The sequence below is a fragment of the Bos indicus x Bos taurus genome, chromosome 18 (assembly GCF_003369695.1).
Source record: "Bos indicus x Bos taurus breed Angus x Brahman F1 hybrid chromosome 18, Bos_hybrid_MaternalHap_v2.0, whole genome shotgun sequence".
Classification (NCBI taxonomy): domain Eukaryota; kingdom Metazoa; phylum Chordata; class Mammalia; order Artiodactyla; family Bovidae; genus Bos; species Bos indicus x Bos taurus.
The window spans coordinates 50,242,643-50,268,395 of record NC_040093.1 but is presented as its reverse complement, the minus strand read 5'-3'; the positions used below and the strand labels follow the sequence as shown (position 1 = coordinate 50,268,395).

Below are 25,753 nucleotides of genomic sequence, written 5' to 3'. Positions count from 1 at the left end.
CTGTAGGATACCAACTGCATGATATTCTGGAAAGGGCACAACTATAGAGACGGTAAAAAGATCACTGGTTGCCAGGGCTGGAGTGGGAGGGATGAATACACGGAGCACACAGGACTTTTAGGGCAGCTGGAATACTCCATATGACCATGTACTGGTAGATACATCATTACACCACTACATCTGTCCAAAGTCACAGAATGTACGACATCAAGAGTGAACGCTAATGTAAACTGCAGGCTTTAGGTGATGATGTGTGTCACTGCAGGTTCCTGAGTTGTAACAAATGTACCCTGGGTGCTGGATGTTCATCTTAGGTTTCAGCACTGCCTGTGTGCGTGCGGGGGTGGTTAGAAGGTATGCCGTAACTCTGTACTTTCTACTCAGTTTGCTATAAGCCTAAAATTTCTAAAAAAAAAAAAAAAAAAAGTATAAATTTCACTTTCTGAAAATGTTATCATTTTGACATTAAGAACTTAAATCTGAAGTGACACTTAAAACAGGGGAAAAAAGCTGAATATATTGTTCAGGAGAAAAAAAAAGACTGGTAACACAGTTGAAAGAATAGCACGATCTCTGTTATATAAAATAAAAAGATAAAAACATCTGAAGTGATACATACCATATTGCTTATATTGGTTTTTATTTATAGGGTGATATGGTTATGATATTTTCATTTGGCTGTTGTAATTAAAATTTTTTTTTAAGTTAGTAAATTTCTTGCATAAAAACATCAAAGATTATATGATTCTTACATTGTTACTTTTTCATCTTGTTAAGTCTGTGAGTTCTCTGAAGACAGGAGTAATAACTAGTGTATCTTTGGGCTTCTGCATTAGGGATATGCATACTTTTACAGTGGACAGGCTCTGAGGACTACAAAGTGTTTCCACATAACTCTGTGGTAGGTAAGAAGGGTAGACTGCACTGAATGGAGACCCTCTCCCACCACCCAAATATATGATGATATGTGACATTACAACTGTCACAACCTATGACTATTACCTTATAAGGTTAAAAGGCTACCTTATTACCTTATAAGGTTAAGAAAAAGTGAATATTACATTCTAAGGCAAAGGGTGTGATTAAGCTAAGCATTCTGAGAAGATTGGGGGGATGTGAAGATGGAGGCAAAGATCAGAGTGATGAGGCCACAGGTGCAGGAATGCTGGGGCAGCCACCAGAGGAAGAAGAGGCTAGGAAAGGATTCTCCCCTAGAGTTCCTAGAGGGAAGTGACCCTGCTGGATGCTGGCCTCCAGAACTCTGAGAGAATAAATTACCACTGTTTTCAGCTGCCAAGTTTCTGGTAATTACTTATAGCAGCCTCACGAAGATATTCTTGTCTTATCAACAGCAATGCTCAGGCACAAGTCCAAGCTTAATACTAAATTTTATTGCTAGCAGGTGGCACAGAAAGGATTCAAACCCAGATCTTTTGCCTCCAAGTACAGAGCACTATTCTTTCTACTGTTCAGTATTTTCTAGGGAGTGTTTATTCAAATAAGTGTTTAATTCAACCATTCCAAAGGAAAAAAACCTGCCAAAATAATTTTTGGTAGAGATCATGAAAAGACAAATTTGTTGAATTACTTTTAAAATGTGTTTATTATGATGTCTTTGGCCTTGATATATGCTATAAAACTTAAATCTAAGAAATAATGTAATACCATATATGATGTGCCTCAAAATTCAAGTGATACAGCTCTATTTCTAATTTTTATTAAATATTTATTCATGGGCTGATTTCCCTTTGATCTTGGTAATTTTTAAAAAACCTTTATTTGATAAACTTGACTGGATTTTCTGTTTTCTAGTCTTAAGATTCTAAAACCAGAGTGAGATCTTGCTACTGAAACAATAAGTTATTTACCTGGGATAAACGAATATTTTGCTCGAAATCCCAGTCCTTCAAGTTCTTCATCAGAACTGAACTTAATCCACATGAATCTCCCTGTTGATCTAATTAATGGAGGGCTTTTCACACCACAGTAACGATCTATAAGTGGAGAGAAACCAAATGGCCCATCTCGAATTTCCAAGTGATCAAACCGACATTCAAATGATGGTTCTATATAATAGTGCTCATCAAAGGTCAACTCTATTCTTTGACGTGGAGCAGCTAGAAAGAAAGAGTAAGTAAATCAGGGCAATGTGAACAAGAAAAAGTAAAAATGTCCTGACACAGTGAGAAAAGCACAACTGCTCTGTTACTGTTTTATAGATGAGGATTATACTGTTATTATATATAAAATTCATAATAACTGTTATATTGTATGTTAATGCTATCTGTAGAATTATAGTAATCTTTCCCTTTGGCATATGCTATATATTAAATTAGTTAAATGTAGCGGAATGCTCAAAATTAAGAGTTGAGAAGCTAATGCTTGATTCATGAGATACAATGTACCATGATGAAACAGAAAAACAGAAGAAATGAAAGAAACATAAAATATAACCATGGACATAAATTTCATAAAGCCTAATAAGAGATGTCAGTAAGTGTAAGTTTCTTATCAGAGAAGTTTCTCATATATACTGATGCATCTAGTTAATTATTATTTTAGGAGATTAAAAATTCTTATAAAACTTCAACCATTATTTTGTTAATGTTGGCAGTATTAAGAAATATTTATAATGACTAGGATTTAATTAAAATACATGTTTAAATTTTGTTCAAATTGGTTTAAAAAGAGCATTTAACCAATTATTTAGTTTTACAAAAAAAGTTAACATTCATCCAATGAAAGATAGAAATTGGTCAAATACCTTCCAAAATGTAGATACATTCCTTATTTGGTGGATATGAGTCAGGATAATTTGGTGAAGCAAAATGACCTCCATTGCTGGTTCGAACCCAAATGCCACACTGGGTTGCAGGAACGTGCTTCATTCCAATATTTTGTCCATCTTATGGAAAATTTAAAACATTAGTTTCCCCTACAACTTCCCCAAACAACTGCCAATTGAGTTACACACACACAAGCAATTTTTAAGAACTATTGTCAAATTTAGCATAACAGATTGAATACAGCAGAAGCATTTGCTCTAGAGGACAAGTCTGCCATGTAAAACAACAGGGAAATAAAATGCTTAGATTTTACAAAGGCAAAACCATGTGGGAGAATCTGATAAATTAGTAAAACTCTATAAAATTCAATTCTGACACAAAATAAAAGAATTCCAGGAGTTTCTCTCAGGTATGGTACCTCTATATTTAGTTTAACTCAAGGTGAAATAAGATTCAAAGATTGCAAAGCGATTTTTAGTTAAAGCTTGTAGATTGAACACATGCATTTAGCTCTGCTCCTTCTTCAAAGCCCACTTAAACAACAGTAAATAATTTTTTAAAGGGCATAAACCCGTAAGTACAAATAGGTAGCTGCAATAATAACTTCTGGCAGTGGTAGGTATCTCTAGAAGTGGGGGTGGAAGTGGTGAAGCTGGGTATTTTTAAAAACATGAGGCTTGGTTAAAAGTCTGCAATCAGTTTGACTCCTAATACCCCCTCCCACTCCACAAACCAGGTAGATGATGCTCTATCACCGCATCAGAAAATAATACTATTTCTTTGGAGAAAGTGAACAGGGTTGCTGGACCAGGGAACATCAGGCACAGCAGAGGGTGAAAATACCAACAAGAAAACAGGGAGATGAGGTGAATGTTAACATGCTGAACCACACTCCCCTTCTCCTCCCCCACTCAACTCCCCAAAGGCCTCTTGGTCAGATATAGAGCCTCTAAGCAGGAAATGGAATCTTAACCTTTTCTGGGGAAACTAATGAGTCCAAAGAAAAAGATTCATAGGTGGATTCAATCATTCACCAGGAAAGGCAGCAGTAAAGAAGCCCTGTCTACACTTGCAGATGGCTAACAAGCAGATCTGCGTGCTCCTTTCATAACTATGAGAGACACTCAAGGAGCACCAGACATGAGAGGGAAGCCTCCAATATGAAAAACAGATTAAAAACAAATAAAAAAGCGACTCTGAGAAGCAGAGATTATAGAATACTTAAAAAAAAAAAAAGCACTAAACAAAACTACCCTTTAATCTTCTCAGAGAACAAGGGAGTAGCTGGCCCTTGAACCACGTGGATGCACGTGGTGCTCGTCTGTGGTTGGCTGAATGTGAGGATGCAGAACCTCAAACACGGAGGGGCGCCAGCAGCTACAGGCAGGTTTCTGACTAACCCTAAACTCTTACCCTAGCCTCTGCATTGTTCAAGGGTCAAACGTATATCTATAACACAAGAACACAGCATACTCTGAAACAAAGAGATTATTTAGAAAACAAAAGAAAGTTTCTAAAAATAGAATTAAAAAAAATAAGTTTAGAGCAGAAGTGGCTCAGACTGTAAAGAATCTGTCTGCGATGCAGGAAACCCAGGTTTGATCCCTGGGTCGGGAAGATTCTCTGGAGAATGGACTTTCTTGCCTGGAGAATTCCATGGTGGACTACATACAGTCCATGGGGTTGCAAAGGGTCAGATACCACTGAGCGACTAACATTTTCACTTTCCATGAACTATGGCCTTGGACCAAATCTGGTCTGCTGCCTGTTACTGGAAAATCAAATTTAGTGGAATAAATACATGCCCATTCATGCTTTCACCCTGCAGCTGCAGAGCTGAGTAGGTGCTCCTGTGACTATAATGGCCTGCAAAGTCTTAAACAATTACTATCTGGCCCTTTATAGAAAAAGTTTTCCAATTCTTGGTTTAGAAGTCTCAATGAAGACTACTGAGAAGACAACAGTTAAATGAGAAATGGAAAAATAGAAAAGATTTTTTTTAAAAAAAGTAACCAAATAATAAGAATTCCTTAAAGACAGGAGAGAAAATGGAGAAAAGAGAATTTTAAAAATTAAACAAGAAAAAAGGGAAAGAAAAATTTCCTACAACCTACAACCAAAGATAAAATTTTCATATGAAAAAGCCCAGTGGTGACTTGAACAGATGTAACCAGAATTGTAAAAATACTGACGTGGGTACTGCAGGTGCAAAGTTAAAAAGAACATTTATGTGTAGTTAGGTGCAAAAGTTAGGTGAAGAGTAGGTGCGAAAAAGAGCTAAATTCTTCTCTTCCATGGTGGGAAAATTATCTACTACTTCAAACTGAAATAACTGAGAATAACCATATACTTTGTTATTCAGAAATATGCAGGAAAATACCAAAAGAATCAGCCAAAAGAGCAGTTTGGTAGGCTGGTAGACTACCATGGAGAAGTGGGGTTTGGGAGGCTGGTAGACTGATTTTTCCTAATTAACGTTTTAGAATGCTTTAATTTTTGTCAGGTGTATGTATAACTTTGATGAAAATAAAAATAAGTCAGGTTATTTAGGAAATGTACTAAACTCTGAAATAGAAATCTGGCTCAAACATCATTCTAGCTAATCCTCTTTCATAAACAATAACTGGAACATGTCCTCAGGGGTTTGAATAAGATATTGATGGAAATGTTTCATTTGTCTACACTGGAAAAAAGGGATTTTTGTTTTTGCTTGGTGATAAAGCATGAATCTTATTTTTGGACATAATCCATAGTGTTCTAGGAGTCACTAGTTATGCCAATTTTTAAAATTTATCAGTGTAAGATTTTATGTTAACAATTTACTCTAGTTAACTGCAGCTGAACCTGGCTGAATTAAAGCTGATAGACTGACAGAAAGCCTTAGGTCACTGAAACACCCCAGAGGGATTATGGAAATAGTACTCAAAAGTTGTAATCCTTCCAAAAAGCCACCCTACTGCTCTGAACATGTAGTAAATTAGCATTGTAAATTCTTTACCTTGGGTCTTTTGGGCCACAGCAATTCCTTCCACTACAAGTACTGTTACTAACAACACTAGAGAAATAAGAGAAGATAAGTTAAAAAGTTGAATCTATATTAGATTTTACCAAGTTTATGAGAAAAATCAGATGACAAAAAAAAAAAATACTAAACCCCCCTATTTCTTACTAACATTCACACTCAATACTATTAATTGTTATGTTCTGAGTTACTATTTGACAAGACAACCCAAGAAAAAATACAATTGATATCACACTCATTTATACAAGCACTAATAAGTACATTTTCAATTTATGATGGATGCAAAAATACATACCATTTTTTTCTTGTACAACGAACTGTGCTGATCCCAATTATTCTATATTTACTGCACTCTACCTCCTCAGACCTTACATGCATTATGGCTAGCTTTGCAATATATTATGCCAGTAAAAGTTCAATTAGATTATTTGACTTGTGAGAACATTCTTAATAAAAATAGAAGTAAGGGGGCAGCAGTCTCCTAGAAATCAATTCAAGACATTCTATAGCTGTGTCCTTCATTACAAAAGCTAGCACTATTTAGAAAATGGAGCTTCTCCCCTCCCCCCAAGTTTAACATTTCTGATCCCCAATGAATAATATATTGTTTTGTATGTTTGTGTTTTGACGATAACACATTCTTTTTAAGAATGGTGCACTGGTAACTTTCACTCTTTCAATGAAAACCACATTATCAGCCTCCTGTGTGAACTGGAGTTTTTATTTTTCATTCAATGAGTCAGGAAGCACGTCAGAGTACCTATTGGATAGCAGGCACAGAGCATGCACAGATTAAGGCAGGAGACAAAGCAAAGATAAAGCAAAAGATAAAGTAGGAGATAAAGCAAAACAGTTATAAGAGAATGGACTTCAGGAGTTAGGTGGATCTAGGTTTGGGGTTCAAGTTTTGATTTCTACCAGTTGTGAGACCTTTTCAGCTCAGTTTACTTATTTGTAAAATGGGGATGTTGTACTAATAACACCAACCACACAGGCTGTTGTGAAAATGAAATGAGATGATGCACATTGCACAGAGCCCTTTATATGTGCTAGGCATTCTGCTAAACCATGGATATTAGGACAAACTTTCATCCTTAAGGAGTCAACGTATTGTCAAAGACAATCTACAAGGTGAAAAAGAATTTAGCAGGGGTTACATGGAAAACACAATGGAAGCAGAAAAGGGAACCATTTGTTCATTCTGCTGGGGGTTAAGAGGAACAGAGTGAGGAAAACTTCAGGGAAAAAAGATCTATTCTAGTGAAACCTAATAGAACTTCTACCCAGGAGAGGGAGAAAGAAACAGCTTAGACAATGAAAACTTACCTAGGAAGTGTTAGTGAATTCTGAGTAGGATAGTACAGATAGCATGTGGAGGGGAAAAGGGATACATCAGGTTAGAAATAGGATGAGGGTGTTCCCTGGTGGCGCAATGGATAAGAATCTGCCTGCCAGTGCAAGAGACATGGGTTTGATTCCTGGCCAGGAAAGACTCCACACATAAGGCAACTAAGCCCGTGAGCCACAACTACTGAGCCTGCCTTCTGCAGCTACTGAAGCCCGCATGCCTAGGGCCTGTGCTCCACAACAAGAAACCACGGCAATGAGAAGCCTGTGCACTGACATGAAGAGTGGCTGCAGCCTGCTGCAACCAGACAAAGTCCAAGCAAAGCAACAAAGACTCAGTGAAGGCAAAAAAAAACACAAACAGTAGGATGAGATCTGATTGTAAAAAGCCTTGAATGCCATGCTAAAGAGTTTAAACCTTTGACTACAAGGAGAAATAACTGAGTTTTCATTTTTTAAACTAGACAGTGACATTATCACATTTGTGTTTCAGATCACTTATCTTGATGATGGTGTGGAATCTAAATTTTTAAAAAGAGAGGTCATTTAGGAAGTAAAGACGCTAAGGTCTTGAAGCAGAGCAGTGGTAATATAAATGGGAAGGAGGAGAGATTTATGACATGATTACGACTCAGATGTAGTGTTAACTGCATTTGGTAACTTAAAGGATGTTTAGGGGTGATGGAGATGGAGGCACAGAAGAGATGGCTACTGAAGGGACTGGCAGATGGCCAAGCCGTTCTTCACTCAGTACCATGCACTAGGCATCTACCCACCAAAGTCAACAATGTACAGAGTTCTTGGGATCTTGTGCTGTTTACATCTTCTAATCTAAGCATATACATCTTCATTTTAGCTGTATCCTCCTTGACCTCTGTCTCCTCTGTCAACTTGCAACAACTCTAATTACTCCTCCTTCTCTCTGGTTGCTAGTCGTACTGAAGATCTCACGCTATGTAGGAACACTCCTTCCTCCAGACTCTTCACATCTTTGTACTGGATCAGAGTTAGGAGAATGGAGTTTTGAAACACTATTTAAAAAAACAAAAACAAAACACAGAAGATTCCTGATCAAAAAGAAAAATTAGGGAATCCTCTAGTGGTCCAGTGGCTAGGATGCTGAGCCTTCTCCTCTGAGGGCCTGGGTTCAATCCCTGGACTGGGAACTAAGATCCTGCAAGCTGTGAGATACGGCCAAAAAAAGAAAAACAAACTAGAATAATAACAGATATTTGACAATTCAGCAAATACCACAACTGTATCAATGAATCTTGATAGAGGACACTATTTCGCAAGGAATATCATCCCATTCAGATGGTATACAACTGGTCAAAATTTTGTGCTCATTGTACCTTTCCTCCTGATTCACAGGCACAACAATTTACCAGTTCTCACATTTGTATTTCACAGTATGTAAGTAATACAAAGTCAGGCAGAAAGGGAAAGTAAGAAATCAATAAATCAAAACCAGGAGAACAGTAAAACTATGGCAAAAAGATGAATTGTGCCTGGAAAATTACACTATATAATGACTTAAAAAAGCATGTCTTTTTAAAACATGATTTAGGTAATTTGCACACAATATACAACTGAGGTAGAAAAATCATATTAAAAATAAATTAGACCAAATAACCTTTTATTCCTTCTACTTTATATAGGGTGTTGCTCATAATCCCCCTCCCCAAATGTTACTACTCACAACCAAATGAACTATGCCACTGAATAAAAGGAATGAATAAGGCAAGTTTGAACAATTGGGGATAGAAATATATAGTGATAGCTGTGGTGATACAGTTCTAACAATTAATCATTCTAAATTCTGTATCATAATAAACATAGTTTCTCCCAGTTGTACAATAGGATCTTTGCAAATTGCTTGCTATAATCAGGCTGAGATATTAAAACAAACTCCACTGATGCCAAACACTGGCATTACCTAGTACATGAAGCAGTGCTGCGGCGCTCTGCTCTGTCCTTAGTCCGGATCTGTGTCACTTGTTCCCGTCTATATCTTACCAAAGGGTCAATAATTTCTCAAATCCAGAAAAATTTCACACTTCGAATTCAAAAACAACGTACCCAGGAAGCACTGATTCTTTAAAGCAGAAATCCATGCCAAGAAAAAAAAAGCAAAGAAATCCATGCCAAAATAAAGATTCTAAACTCCACAACCCCAAAGTATAGTCACGCAGAGAATTGCTTGTGATCTCATGTTTGAAAAAAGTCGTACCCACCATGTACGTTCTCACCTCTGACTTTGGAGTTTAGCATAGGGTACTATACAGATCTGACTTGAAGGCCTAAATGATAAAGACAGGTGCTATTCAAGGTATTAAACACAAATCCTCCAAGCTACTCCTTTTAACCCTGAATCACTGTTATTAGCATTCTACCTGCAATCTTGTCTCCAGACCTTCCAGTTTAAGGCTGTACTTTTCAATCAAGTAAAAATCAAGGTCAGGTCTATTCTCTTCACTGTTACTTAATAGTGGCAATTCTGGCCAATGCAATAAATACTGGAAAGGAGGCAAAACTATTACTTATAGACAATGTTATTTTAAAACCCACAAGTCCCAAGAGAATTACCAGGAAACTATTACACCTATTAAGGGAAGAGCATAAGACTAAAATAAACAAGTAAGTAAATAAATGTAATACAATAGAGAAGTAATACATTTTGGATAATGAAACAATTGTAAAGGTAACAATTCTTCCCAGTAAGTCAGATAATATTTAATGATGTTTTAATAAAAATCTTAGCTTTTCTCTAGATACTTAAAATGCTTCTGATGGTCATCTTAAAGACGTTTCCATATTTGCCAAGGAAAATATAAAAAAATTCATAAAAATAATATGCTTATTATAAAGCTACAAGAATTATAAAATGTAGCAATGGTAGAGGAAGAAACTGGTATCTGTCAACAAACATTACTAGCATTCACTGTATTACAGGTAGTTGACTCAGTCCCTGGAACTACAGTGAAACAAAAAGACATGGTCCTTATTCTCAATGGGCTTTTAGGTTAGAAAATGGAAGAAAAGAAAAAAGCCCCAAACAGACATATATATCCCAGAATTTATTATGATTTATATAATATTTGAAATACTTGGTGAGAGGGCAGTTTTAATAAATGGTTCTGGGATAACTTGTTAATTATTTGGAAAAAAGTAGATCCCCTTTTCAAGCTAAATAGAAAATTTAATAGCAGAATGAAAAGAAAGGTGAATTCATACTTTTGGGTAGGGAACAACTTCATTCACAAAAGATCAAAACATAAATAAAAACTACAAATAAATGGGAAAAAAGATTATGCCACTAAAGTGCCAAGAAAAAACAATGGAAAAATTCAGCCTTTCTAATATAAAAATACAGATTCTAGTATTGGTCAGGATATAGGAAACTGACTTATGTTGTCACTGGACTGTAAACTGTCACAGCTTTGATGAGGTTGATCTGGTAACATATATCAAGGATTAAAAATGTTCACATCCTACTCAGCAGTTCTTCCATGTTTGAGAAATAAATCACTAGGACAGTAGTTCTCAAACTTTAGCGTGGATCATATTCATCTGTAAGGTTTATTAAAACACAGACTTGTGTGTGTGGGGGTGGCATTACTTCCAGAGATTTTGATCCAGGAATTCTGGGGTGGGGTTTGAAAACTTGCATTATAACAAATTGCCTAGTGATGCTAAAGCTGTTGGCCCTGGAACCACACTTTAAAGACAACTTCAACAGGAGAGTGATAGTCTACTGGAAGAAACAAAGAGGCTAAGCTTCTTCTATCTTACTGTTCAGTTGTATATGACTTCATTCCCAAGGTCATCTGATGGGCCAGTACAGATGCTGGAGTGCCAGGTACTATATCTTTACAGCTACCATGCCTGCATTACACTTAGCAAGAATGAAGAAATGCCACAGGGCATTCCTCCTTCCTTTAAAAACATTTGCTTAGAATCTACCATGATGTCAAAATAAAAATTCTAACCGAGTGACAAAAACACCACCACTCCCCCAAAGTTGAACACACATGTAACTGTCAGACTTAGTCACATGGCCACACCTAATCCCAAGGAAAACTGCAAAATCTAGTATTTATTTTGGGTGATTGTGTGGTTAAAGTTCAGAGATCCACTGAAAGGTAAAATGGATATTGGAAGAAAACTGGCTACTTCTGCCATAGTCCCTTATAATCTACTCTGTATCCACCAGCCAGTGATCCTTTCAAAACATAGATCAGATCACATCACAGCCTTTCATAAAATCTTTCAACAGAGTCCCATTCCATTTAGAATAAATCCATACTTCTTACTCTGACTTCAGAAGTCCTATGTCCTGACCATCCCGCTGACCTTCGACTGCTATCTACAGCTACACAGGCCTTCTTTCCACAACACACCAAGCTAATTCTTGCCTTAGGGACTAGTTATTCCTTTTGCCTAGACTCACACTCTGCATGGCTGGTTCCTTCCTGTTATTCGAGTCTTGTGAGGGCTCTCTTGACTGCTTAAGAAGCTCCATATTTTCTTCATCTTGTTTTATACATAAATACATAAATAATACACAATAAATAAATGCATAAATAGCATTTCAATTACTTCTTATATTATCCACTATTTTCTTATTATCTGTCTCTTCCTACTAGAAAGAGGGACTTGTCTGATTCACTTATGCATCTTTAGTGACTAGAAGACTGGCTGGCCCACAACAGCACTCAAAATTAGATGAATATATGAAGTGACTAAGCATAATCCTGGTTATACCTCCTTTGTAACTACAACATACAGCACAGATAGCCACACTAACAAATTGACAACCACAAACTTGGTTAAGAATAGGCACACAGGTGACCCAGCTTCTTTTTTTTGAGCATAAGTCAGGGGACAGAAAAACAATAGATTTCTTTCTTTTTCAGATATGCTACTTCTCTTACTTTTATCAACTCCCTTTACCTTTGTTAGTAATTAAACATACCTCTTTCTAAGTTTTCCTGTTTTCAGTATCTAAGCGGTAAAGGTAAGGTCTGGTAAACTTATCATGAGATCCCATAATGTAACAACTGCCTACCTGGTCTCCCTGCATCTGTTTTCTGAAGCAGAATGGAGTTCAATTGGAGTCCATATACTTGAGGTAGTAGTAACTTTTTGTTCCAAAGAACAAAAAAATACCTTAATTTAATCAAACTCAGTTTTACTTTTTAGTTAAGAAGGAAGATGGGGCTTGAAGAACTCTGGGATCACTCCAACCTCTTCATGCTAATCACACTGCCAATTACTTCAAAGAAAGCGTAACTGCAGAAATGCTTTTTCTTGCCTGCAGAATGTGACAACCTTCTCGTTAGTCAAAACGCTCTGGAGATGGCAGTATACTTGTATGCTCTAATCATACTGGAGTCTTCCTCAGACATCCACAGCAGCTACCACTGGATTTTAACATGACCAGGTCACATTTCGATGAGTATTTTTGATGTCTTCTCACCCACTAACACTGTAATTTCCAATATATTATTCTGGGCATGCTTAAACCAATATATTTTAATCTCATTTTGACTAGGACAAATTGAACCTTCAGATTAGTACACCCTGTAATTATGAACAAATATGCTAATACGTGTCAGTTAATCTGGGTCACTCTGATGAGTGACTGAGAGGGTGAGGCCCCACAGCAATCAAAGCAACCCTGTTCGCTTGTGTTGAGTTTTGAGACCTACCTCTCCTCCCTCCACCAAGAGTTCTTTGAGGGAGTTCCGTTAAGGAGAGTTTGGAAACCTTTTAGGATTCCCCTTAGGATCCCCGCTAAGTGGGATCTCAAAATGCCCCAGGGACACATTAAAAAAATAAATTATTCTGAAGAATCATAAATTTTAAAATGACAGGGGATTGTGCTGAATGGGTAGTAACCAAGAGCAGAACTTGAATTATTCTTCAGAATTTTAGATAATGAACTTTACTTATATAATAATCTTTTTTCTATCTTATTCCTAAATGGGCTTTGAAAAATGGCTTTGATTTGAACTTGTAATGTGCATGTGTGTGTATTACAGCACTGTATGTTTTTCCTAAAAGGTCAGTTTGGTTTCAGAACAGATAATTGGATTCAAGTAATCAAACTATCAAATTATAATAAAACCATCATTTAGTCAGATTTCTCAACTATACTAATAAAACATTTTCTCTAACTCCTGGTGGGGGGGGGGAATAAAGTTAGCTTTTATCAAGGCTATCTATCTTTAAAAACTTCCCTCTTTAAAGGATAACTTTTCATTATGGTACTTTTCTGTATTGTTTAATTTCTTGAAAAAGACTTAAGAATGCAGGACACGAGTTATTGTCACAGTCTCAAATAAGATTTTTAAAATACAGTGCCAGTTACACACTGTAACACCATAAGTTTAACCACAGTTTATACACATTTAAATATAACTGAGTATAGGATTCTCCTGACACAAGTCTGCAGAATGAATATGAACAGTGAAAAATGCGTTTATAAGCCTAATATTTTCATGTGACCATGATACTTAATTTTGATAAAAGACAAGTCAAATTTTATTAGACTTGGAGTGATCATAAACCATTAAAAGTGCATTATTCAGTTTTAACAATATATGAAAGGTTTAAAAGCCTAGCAGAGTTATCCTTTTGTTCTTACTGCTGAAAGTAAAACCAAGAATCAATGGCATCTTAAAGAAAATTACCTTCTACTTAAAATTCCACACACCCATTATGGCTGATTTGTTTTAGTAGAAACTGACCATAATATTCCAAAACAAGGCTTTTGGTAGGTAATATCTGTAATTATGCAGATGTTAAATAACTGCTTCTGATAAGAACCTCTTCAAAGTTGAAACAATTTACACCTTAAGAGCTACTTTTTCATGCACTGGTGCACACAATGAATGGAAGCACTAGAAAAAGCCAGTATTTTTTAAAATGTAATTTTTTAAGATTAAAAACACCAATGTTTGTATAGGTAACACATGCATTTGGTTAAAAAAAAAAGTGATACAAATGGGTGGGCAGTGAAACGGAAGTCTTCCTTTTATTATTTCTCAGTCTCTTAGATCTTTTTCTTAGAATCAACTTTTGTTAATTTCTTGAATCTTTCCAGAGGGATTCCTATGTACAAGCACATATCCATGAACTTTAGAAGACTTAAAAATAGCTTGCTTTCTCTCTAGTAAGCCTAACAATAGGTTAGGCTAAGCTTTAAAAATACACCAGCATGTAAAAATAGTAGGCTGCATAACATGAAGAAAAGAAAAGCCAGGTATTACTGAAATTCATTGTTTCCACTGTAGCTCTGCCATCAACCACAGAATCCTTTCCTGAAAGGTGCAAACACTAAATGCTTCACGCTGGTGGCCAGAGAAGGCAGTGTGTACCAACGACAAACGCAAAGGCAGAAAAGCTGCAAAACCCTTCACCATTCCAGGAGTATCAGAGATTCCGTCCTATCCAGCTCAGTTTCGTCAAGTTCTGCAGGTAAAGCTGTATAACAGATCTACGTGATTTCTCCCCAGAGGGGGCTACTCAGATAGAATGTGCTTATTACACTGAACATCCTAAGGGAATGAGGACAACGAAGCAAATTCAGATAAGGAGCACTATCACAAACCCTACTGTGCGAATGATTGATTTTGAAAAAGTAAAACAAAATCTTAATTTCCAAGGAATGGCGATGTAAATTGGGAATTACAGACAGGAAAGACTACCGAAATTAATTTTAGAGTTTTAACATTTTAATATAATGAGGAAATCATTAATGATTTATGGAGTGACTGCCAAAGTCCTAGGTTACCTTTGTACAAATTATACATATACAGTGGATAGCTAAATTGCTGATATTTCAATTATAAATTTAGAAATATATGGAGTAATTTTTGCAATTAAAATTTAATGGAAATTAAACTGAATTTTCCAGTAAAACAAAATTCAAAAGTGTTAATGGGTAGGAAAAACCCAACATTTTTCACTGTACAAATATTAAGACACAATAAAAAGCGATATATAGTACCGCCAGTCAATGCCTTAACGCCTTACCTTATATTTTGAAGAAGAGAACATTTCGTAACATTACAAATACACAGCTATTCAGTTTTCAATCTAAGTCAGTAGCAGAAAAGAGAAGCCCTTTATTGGTAGTGGTGTTTTCCTCCGAGGGCCGAAAAAAAGGATTTATTCAGTTCGATTTTCAGAAACAACTTTGAATCACAATCTTAATTATCCATGTACATAAATTTTAATCTAATATTACACCTCCTGGAAAATGCAAAGCAGCTGTAGTATGTTTTGGAGCTTTGTGTACTTGGCAAGCCGACTGTTTTATTTCCCGGTACAACAAATCAGAAAGAATCAGACAGCGGCGGCAGGGTATCTGAGGTCCCGGGAAGCGCCGGGGAGCAGCCCCGAGCAGCGTCTCCGGCCCGGGCCGGGTCGCGGCGCCCGCAGTGGTGCCGCAGCCTCCGTGGCCGCAGCAGGTGGGACCCGGCCGGCGGGCAAGGCCGTTTCGCCGCCCGCTACCGCGGGGCTTTTCGAGAACCGCTCCGCGACGCCTCAGTTGGGCTTTTTATTGTTCGCTGGGACTGACTTTCTGTTACTAATGCTGAAAAGAGCGGCCTTCGCTCCACTCACACGAATCCTACAACTTTGCAAAGCGATGTACGGAATTCCGAGGAAGAAGCGCGAGGGCACGGCTCGCAGGGCCGGCCGGGCCGCTAAGTCCCGATGCGCTTCCCGGGTCCCCCGCCAAGGCACACGCAGAGGGCTGGGAAGAAGCGCTCGGGGAACAAGTGGATCCCGGCGGGAGCGGGGATCCGCGGTCCGCTCGTGCCAGACAAAGGGGCGCGTCGGGCGCCCGGCGCCGGGCAGGGACGCGAAGAGGCCGGTCTCGCCCCCAGGGGGCGCCGTCCGCGGCCCAGGGCGCTTACCTTTGAGGACCGAGCAGAGCTGCTCCAGGGCCATGATCCCAAGAGGGCCGGCGCTTCGCGAGGGGCCGAGGCGGCGATGAGGCGGCGGCGGCTGCGGCGGCGGAAGCGGGGCGCTCACGGCTCGGCGCGGCTGCAGCCCCGCTCCGTCCCCATCGCCCGCCACCAGGTTGCTCCCCGCGGGGCAGGACTCAGGTCCTGCGGCCCGCCATGCCCGAGCCCCCCGGCGGGCTCTCCCGCTGACCCAGCCCCCCGACGGCCGCCGCCTCCTGCTTCACGGCGCTAGGTCCCATCGACCGCCTGGGAGCCCAAGAGCGCGGACGCGAGGGCCAGCACCGGCACCGGCCGCTCCGCCTGCGGCCGCAGCGCGGACCCGAGTGAAGTGCGGGGCGCTGGGATCCCAGGCTCATTTAAGCTGGGAGCGCGAGCGCCGCGTGCCGGCCGCGCTGCTAGCGCGCATGTGCCCGCCCCCCGCCCCCGCCCGTGTGCCCCTCGCACCCCTCCCGGCCAATCGCCGGGCGAGCCCGCCCGCGGCCTCGCACCCTGGGTGGGCGGTGCGCCCCGCGGGCCGCTGTTGGGCTGGGGGCGGGGCCAGGAGGTCTGGGGCGCCGGCGCCTCGCCCGCGCTCTGAGAGGCGGGCGCGGAGGGAGAGCTCGGCCTGTCCCCTGCCCCCGCGGGGCGCGGGGTGAACAGATCCGAGTCCTCGAGGCCTTCCGCCTGAGGGAGGGATGGGGCTCTGCCGCCCACTGGACTCGGCAGCCCTGGCCCGCCTGCCCACCTCCGTCTGCCCTCGCAGACGGAGAGGGGGCCCTGACCCCTCAGTCTCCTAGGACCTCAATTCAAGGTCAGAACTCCGCCCTCCTCAGCCCTGCTCGACTACCTGCCTCGGCGGGCGGGCGCACACCTGGGCGAGGCTCGGGACCGAGCGAGCCTGAGGTTCTCACCTGCCTTTAGCATCAGGTGAGTTAACGTGACCAACGGTAATGTTTACTAGCAGTTACCGACTCGCTTCCCGAGTTGCCAGGCACAGCACCAAACTCTTCACGTATCAACTCTGTAATCCTCGATTCACCTCATGCGGGATGGGAAAGAGGAGGCGGGGGAGGTTAAGTTCTTTGTTCAGAGCCACACAGGGAGGGAGGCAGGGTGGTGAGCCCAACACATCTGACTACAGAAATACTCTATTTACCACCAAGCCATGCGGATAGTGTCACTTGACTCTGCTGATAACGAAATCTCCACATTTGTAAACAGCTGCATAGTATGTGGTATTAATTCTGTTTTATTTTCTCCGTAGTGATTATCATGCTCTGAAATTACCTTGCCCATCTACTACTAATTTGTTCATCACCTGAGTCTCATTTACCGCACTATTTAAACAAGTTGCTTGTGACAGGTGCTGGGGAAACGCCCATGATTAAGGCCCTAGAGTAAAAGAATATTTATACCTGTATCTGACACATAGTAGGAACTCCATAAATATTTGTCTAACAAGTTAAAGTTAAGGACAAATTGTGGCAACTGAAACTCTTTCCTTCTATCCCTCAGAAAGTATTAACAAGGTCTACAAGTGAAAGCATATTTAACATCAGTTAATATTAAGGTAGCCCTTCACCATGTGCCATGAAAGATACATGATGTGTATATTTGGCTTCCTAAGGACAAATTACCAACAGTTAAATTGATATTGCACACAAGAACCAACTAGTAAATAAAGCATTTTAGGAGCCTTTTCCACTGATAGAATAAAGTGACTCGTTGAGAGACTAGGACAGTATTAAGATTATTAAACCTAAGTCACAGACAGTGGTGGACAAAAAGAATTAGGAGGAAGGAGCCCTCTCAGCTTCTGGAATAATGGTTCTTTTTTTTTTTTTTTTTTAAATGCACTTTTTCTTTTTCTTTGGCTTTGCTGGGTCTTCCTTGCGTTGCAAGGGCTCGGTAGTTGTGGCTAGTAGCCTTCTGTTACCCCTCTTCATGTGGGATCTTAGTTCCCCTGTTCCCTGACTGGGAGTCAAAAACCCGGGGCCCCTGCCAATAAAGGCAGGTTCTTAACCACAGGACCATGAGGGAAGTCTTTGGAATAATGGTTCTGAATGCATAATTATTGCCTGACGAAAGAATCCATGTGTGTATGATGTCATCAGAGAATGCTTCGTGAAGGAGGTAACACACAAAGAATGAAAAGGCTGTGGATGCCAAGTGGAGAGGAGAGAGGGAAGAAGAGCTTTCACATCAGGCAAGGAGCAGCAGCAAGCATCTTTTTGGGGGCAAATGTGGTGATTGGTAGTGAAGATAAAGTTGAATATGGTGGGTTTTGTCTATGGGGATTTTGCTTATTTGCTAGGTGAAGGAGTTTATACCTGACTCAGGAGGCCAGAGGGGCAGTTTTTAATAGTGCAGCAGTGGAATTCTGGAAAGATAAATCTGGCAGTTGAGTTGAAGATAAAAGGGGACAGATTAAATCAACTGTAGTTAAAACAAAGTATATACATAGTACTGTTTTATTTAGTCTAGTACCTCTTACCGGTAGTAACATTTTGGTGAAACCTAAGAAGTCTTTTGGAGAAGGCAATGGCACCCCACTCCAGTACTCTTGCCTGGAAAATCCCATGGATGGAGGAGCCTGGTAGGCTGCAGTCCATGGGGTTGCTAAGAGTTGGACAGAACTAAGCGACTTCACTTTCACTTTTCCCTTTCATGCACTGGAGAAGGAAATGGCAACCCACTCCAGTGTTCTTGCCTGGAGAATCCCAGGGACAGGGGAGCCTAGTGGGCTGCCATCTATGGGGTCGCACAGAGTCGGACATGACTGAAGCGACTTAGCAGCAGCAACAGCAGCAAGAAGTCTTTTCTGTAGTATGTTGGCTGGGGAGTAGATTCCCAAGGAATGTTTTGGGAATGTTCATTTTGTGGCTACCTATTAAGACACCTATTTTTTGGATGTAATTGTCTACAGTAGATTTTCCACAGAATGTGGTAAAGCACAGATCATAGCTGAGATTACCGTGTGACCATATGTTGACTAAATTAAAAGGAAAGCCGTTTGCATCTCTCTCAGCTGGGGAGTTCTGTTTTTGAAATATTATTTCCCCGGAAGACCACCCAGTAGCACCCAATCTGTTCCCAGATTACGTCCAGTGCCCAGGTGATTGAGAACTCTGCTTTCATTGCACCTTGCCTGATCTTTCAGGCATAGATCTAGCCTCTGAAACTCCTCAAGATCATTCCTGTAATTTACATTTTGTTTTCTCTGACCAAGTCTTCTGTAGCACTTGAATGGTGTTGTGGAGCATTGACTTACTTTAAAAATGCTGCATTTTATCTCCGTGTTTATGTACCAAACAGATTTTTATTGTCTCTCTCTATTGCTGGAGTTTGGGAGCTCTATATTTTATTAAATGATAGCGTAGAAAGGCAGGTTATTTTTAGAGATGGTTATGAACTGAATGTTTCCCTCAAAATACATGTGTTGTGGTTTGAACAGTGTGCCTGTATTGGAGATTAGGCCTCTAAGGTTAAATGAAGTCATAAGGGTGAGACTCTGACCCGATGGGATTAGTGTCTTATAAGAAGAAACAGCGGAGAGCACAGGCATGGAGGAAGTGCCAGGTGAAGACCTGATGAGAAGGCAGCAGCCTGCAAGCCCTCTTAGAAGAAACCAAATTGGCTAGAGCCTTAATCAGGGATTCCAGCCTCCAGAACTGTGAGAAGATAAATGTTGCTTCAGTCACTTAATCTATAACATTTTGTTACTGCAGCCTGAGCAGACTAATACAGAGATATACCATAACTAAGGAAGATATAGGAATTGACACATAACCAAACTGATACATAGAAAATCTATTCGTAGTAAAAAAAAAAAAGGGGGGGGGGTTTGTCTTATACTGTTTTTTTGTATGTGCACATACAGTGTGCACGTATGACTACAATGATGAAATTTAGTGAAAAGCAAAATCATATAGAATCTCATTGTATGAAGAGTTCAGTATATGAAGATTTCAGTGGGGTTTTTAAAGGAAGGAAAAGAGGAAGATATTTTTTAGTTTATTGAATTAGTTGGCTTGGGTTCTCATAACTACATGTTATAGACTAGGTGACCTACACAATAGAAATTTATTTTCTCACAGTTCTGAAGGCTAGAAGTCCAATATTAGGGTACCAGTAGGGTTGGTTTCTGGTGAGACCTCTCTTCCTGGCTTGCAGACTGCAGACTTCTTGCTATGTTTTCACATAGCCACAAACTCATGTCTTTTCCTTTTCTTATAAGAATATCAGTCAGATTGTATTAAGATCCTACTCTTATAACCTCATTTAACCTTAATTACATTCTTAAAGCCCCTATCTCCAAATATAATCACATTTTGGGTTAGAGCTTCAACATAAGGATTTGGGTGGGGGGAAAGGCAGTTCAGTCCATACAGTCATAGACCGAAATTATCCCTGTGCCAATGATATTGAAGAAGGCTTATCTCCAGGGAGTCAAAACCAGGTCATGTGGTAATGATGTCACCTAAACCGTGAACTTCCAGATGTTCAAGCTGGTTTTAGAAAAGGCAGAGGAACCAGAGAGCAAATTGCCAACATCTGCAGGATCGTGCAAAAAGCAAGAGAGTTCCAGAAAAACATCTATTTATGCTTTATTGACTATACCAAAGCCTTTGTGTGGATCACAATAAACTGTGGAAAATTCTTCAAGAGATGGGAATACCAGACCACCTGATCTGCCTCTTGAGAAACCTGTATGCAGGTCAGGAAGCAACAGTTAGAGCTGGACATGGAACAACAGACTGGTTCCAATTTGGAAAAGGAGTACGTCAAGGCTGTATATTGTCACCCTGCTTATTTAACTTATGCAGAGTACATCATGAGAAACTGGGCTGGAAGAAGCATAAGCTGGAATCAAAATTGCTAGGAGAAATATCAATAACCTCAGATATGCAGATGACACCACCCTTATGGCAGAAAGTGAAGAGGAACTAAAGAGCCTTTTTGATGAAAGTGAAAGAGGAGAGTGAAGAAGTTGGCCTAAAGCTCAACATTCAGAAAACGAAGATCATGGCATCTGGTTCCATCACTTCATGGGAAATAGATGGGGAAACAGTGGAAACAGTGTCAGACTTTATTTTTTTGGGCTCCAAAGTCACTGCAGATGGTGACTGCAGCCATGAAATTAAAAGATGTGTACTCCTTGGAAGGAAAGTTATGACCAACCTAGATAGCATATTCAAAAGCAGAGACATTACTTTGCCAACAAAGGTCCGTCTAGTCAAGGCTATGGTTTTTCCAGTGGTCATGTATGGATGTGAGAGTTGGACTGTGAAGAAAACTGAGTGCCAAAGAATTGATGCTTTTGAACTGTGGTGTTGGATAAGATTCTTGAGAGTCCCTTGGACTGCAAGGAGATCCAACCAGTCCATCCTAAAGGAGATCAGTCCTCGGTGTTCATTGGAAGGACTGATGCTGAAGCTGAAACTCCAGTACTTTGGCCACCTTATGGGAAGAGTTGACTCATTGGAAAAGACCCTGATGCTGGGAGGGATTGGGGGCAGAAGGAGAAGGGGACGACAGAGGATGAGATGGCTGGATGGCATCACCGACTCGATGGACATGAGTTTGAGTGAACTCCGGGAGTTGGTGATGGACAGAGAGGCCTGGCGTGCTGTGATTCATGGGGTTGCAAAGAGTCAGACACGACTGAGCGACTGAACTGAAACTTGTTTTCAAATTTCTGCTTAGTATAATTGCAAAGCAAGAAAAATTTTAAGAAACGTTATATTCTAACAGTGCTTAAGTATTTCAACTTTATCAGGAAGATTTCTGGTCATCCATTTACTTGAGAAACTTAGGCTGTAATGATATATTTTAGAATAACATTGTTAACGTATATGTATCTTTTTCTTAAAAGCCAGAATATCATTTTGAAAGATGTTTACTTTATGTTTAATCCTCTTTACTAAAACTGAAACAAATGCAAGTCTCTTGGTACAGTAATAGGCATGTAGTGGTATCTTTCCATGGTCTTAATATTCATTTCCCTAATAGCAAATGATGTTGAGTGTCTTTTCATGAGCTTAGTTGCTATTCATATATCTTCTTTGGGGGAAGTGTCCAAATTCTTTCTCACTTTTAAACTGGGTTATTTAGTTTTGAGAGTTCTTTTACATTTTATACATTCTGGATATGTCTGTTATTGAATATATGATTTGCAAATATTTCCGTTGCATATGTAGCTTGTTCATTCTCTTGAAAGTGTTTTTGGCAAAGAAAATGATTTTAAATTTAGACTGTTTTCTTTTATGGATCATACTATTGGTCTTATTTCTAAGAACTCTTTGCTTACTGTAGTTCATGAAGGTATTGTTGTATGTTTTCTTCTAAAAGTTTGATAGTTTTATGTTTTGCATTTAAGGTTATAATCCATTTTGAGTTAATTATTTTATGAGGTGTGAGGTTTAGGTCAAGGTTCTTTTTTTTCTTTGCATGCTATGCTATGCTACGCTAAGTCACTTCAGTCGTGTCCGACTCTGTGTGACCCCATAGACGGCAGCCACCAGGCTCCCCCGTCCCTGGGATTCTCTAGGCAAGAACACTGGAGTGGGTTGCCATTTCCTTCTCCAGTGCATGAAAGTGAAAAGTGAAAGTGAAGTCGCTCAGTCATGTCCGACTCTTAGCGACCCCATGGACTGCAGCCTACCAGGCTCCTCCATCCATGGGATTTTCCAGGCAAGAGTACTGGAGTGGAGTGCCATTGCCTTCTCCGTTTCTTTGCATATGGATGACCAGATATTCTTTTTTTTTGTTTGTTTGTTTTACATGCTGCTATATTTACTTATTTTTCTTCTTATATGATATCATACATGTTTTAATGCCATTCTCCCAAATCATCCCCCCATGCCCCTGCCACAGAGTCCAAAAGACTGTTCTATACATCTGTGTCTCTTTTGCTGTCTCACATACAGGGTGGTCGTTACCATCTTTCTAAATTCCATATATATGCGTTAGTATACTGTATTGGTGTTTTTCTTTGTGGCTGGCTTCACTCTGTATAATTGGCTCCAGTTTCATCCACCTCATTAGAACTGATTCAAATGGATTCTTTTTAATGGCTGAGTAATACTCCATTGTGTATATGTACCACTGCTTTCTTATCCATTCATCTGCTGATGGACATCTAGGTTGCTTCCATGTCCTGGCTATTATAAACAGTGCTGCGATGAACATTGGGGTACATGTGTCTCTTTCAATTCTGGTTTCCTTGGTGTGTATGCCCAGCCAGAAACTATAAAAATCTTAGAGGTGAATATAGGCAAAACACTCTCCGACATACATCACAGCAGGATCCTCTATGACCCACCTCCCAGAATATTGGAAATAAAAGCAAAAATAAACAAATGGGACCTAATTAAAATGAAAAGCTTCTGCACAGCAAAAGAAACTATAAGCAAGGTGAAAAGACAGCCTTCAGAATGGGAGAAAATAATAGCAAATGAAGCAACTGACAAACAAGTAATCTCAAAATATACAAGCAACTCCTGCAGCTCAATTCCAGAAAAATAAACGACCCAATCAAAAAATGGACCAAAGAACTAAGTAGACATTTCTCCAAAGAAGACATACAGATGGCTAACAAACACATGAAAAGATGCTCAACATCACTCATAATCAGAGAAATGCAAATCAAAACCACAATAAGGTTAGGGTTAGGGCCATTTCACGCCAGTCAGAATGGCTGCGATCCAAAAGTCTACAAGCAATAAATGCTGGAGAGGGTGTGGAGAAAAGGGAACCCTCTTACACTGTTGGTGGGAATGCAAACTATTACAGCCACTATGGAGAAGAGTGTGGAGATTCCTTAAAAAACTGGAAATAGAACTGCCATATGACCAAATATTCTAACAGTAATGTTTATTTCAAAGACCATGTTCCACTGAACTACTTTTAAACTTTTGTCAACGATCAAACAGCTGTATTTGTGTGGGATTATTTTTGGACTTTCTTTTTTGTTCCATTGATCTATGTGTCTGTCTTTTTGCAAGTGCCACATTATCCTGATTATTATAGCTTCATAATAAGTCTTAAAATCAGGAGTTTGACCTTCAACTTTGCCATCTTTTCCAAAATTATTTGAAACTGTTCTAGCTCCTTTACTCTTTCATATAAAGTTTATAATCATCTTATCTATGTCCAAAAAATACTGTTGGAATTTTGATAGGGATGTTGTTAAATCTATAGGTCACTTTGGGGAGTGTTGACATCTTTACTAGGTTGGATCTTCCAGTCTATGAACGCAGTGTCTTTACTTTTATGTCTTCCTTTATTTCTTCCATCGCTCTTTCATAGATTTCAGCATATAGATCCTATGCATGCTTTGTTATATTTATACATAAGAATTTCATTTTGGGGATCTATTTTAAGTGATATTTAAAAGACTTTCAATTTCCAATTGCTCATGGCATTTATATAGGAATATGATTGATTTTTTGTGTTGACCTCGTATCCTGCTGAACTTGCTGAATTCACTTAGTTCTAGGAGCTTGTGTGTGTGTGTGTATAGATTTTCTAGACTACTGTGTCATCTGCTAATAGGGACTGTTTTATTTCTTCCTTTCCAGTCCGTATGCCTTTTCTTTTCTTTTCTTGGCTTATTACTTTAATTAAGGTTTCTAGCACAATATGGTAAATCAACTATATTTCTTTTTTTTTTTAATTTTATTTTATTTTTAAACTTTACATAATTGTATTAGTTTTGCCAAATATCAAAATGAATCTGCCACAGGTATACATGTGTTCCCCATCCTGAACCCTCCTCCCTCCTCCCTCCCCATACCATCCCTCTGGGTCGTCCCAGTGCACTAGCCCCAAGCATCCAGTATCCTGCATCGAACCTGGACTGGCAACTCGTTTCTTACATGATATTATACATGTTTCAATGCCATTCTCCCAAATCTTCCCACCCTCTCCTCTCCCATAGAGTCCATAAGACTGTTCTATACATCAGTGTCTCTTTTGCTGTCTCGTACACAGAAGACCTTATATTAAAACAGATATAAAAAAAAGATTTCCTGTATTACGGTAAAAATTATCAGTGGGAGAGGACATCCTTACCTTGTTCCTAATCTTAGAGGGAAAGCATTCGGTCTCCCACCATTAAGTATGTGTTAGCTGTAGTTTATTTTTCTTTTTTAGTAATTCCCTTTAATAGGTTCGGGAGGTTCTATTCATAGTTTACTTAGTTTTTTAAAAAAAATTGACAGTGGATGTTAGATTTTGTCAAATTATCTTTCTGTGTCTATTGAGAGAATAAAACGGTTTTTCTGACTTAATAGTATGGTAAATTATATTGCTTTCTTCCCCTTCAAACAGTGAACTGGTTTTGCATTCTGGGATGAAAAACACTTGGTAATGATATATTATCTATTTTATGTATTTGTGCACAAAATTTGCTACTGTTTTGTTGAGGATTTTTATATTGGTGTTATGAGGGATATTGGCCTGTAGTTTTGTTTTCTTATAATGTCTTTGTCTGGTTTTAGCATTAGGAAAATATTGACCTTTTAAAAAGAGTTATGAAATATTCCTTCCTCTTCTTTTTCTTCAAGATGCTGGATAGAATAGGTATTATTTCTTAGATGTTTGTAAAATTTGCCAGTGAAACCATCTGCTCCATTGAG

General features: G+C 39.4%; 1 protein-coding gene and 1 long non-coding RNA gene across 3 annotated transcripts in view; one reads left to right on the top strand and one right to left on the bottom strand.

The window, feature by feature from the left end:
- NETO2 (neuropilin and tolloid like 2) overlaps positions 1-16,539 on the bottom strand; it is a 68,630-nt gene extending 52,091 nt beyond the window's left edge. For both annotated transcript variants that reach the window (XM_027513695.1, XM_027513697.1), the window contains exons 1-4: positions 16,083-16,539; positions 5,785-5,841; positions 2,765-2,905; positions 1,869-2,117 (exon numbers count right to left, since the gene is read on the bottom strand). In XM_027513695.1, the coding sequence (XP_027369496.1) occupies positions 1,869-2,117; positions 2,765-2,905; positions 5,785-5,841; positions 16,083-16,116 (481 nt within the window). In that variant the 5' untranslated portion in view covers positions 16,117-16,539. The remainder of the gene's footprint in view (positions 1-1,868; positions 2,118-2,764; positions 2,906-5,784; positions 5,842-16,082) is intronic.
- A 73-nt stretch (positions 16,540-16,612) lies between these two features.
- The window catches only part of LOC113875379, an 82,512-nt gene continuing 73,371 nt past the window's right edge, over positions 16,613-25,753 (top strand). The window contains exon 1 of the long non-coding RNA XR_003506232.1: positions 16,613-17,039. This is a non-coding gene — a long non-coding RNA (uncharacterized LOC113875379). The remainder of the gene's footprint in view (positions 17,040-25,753) is intronic.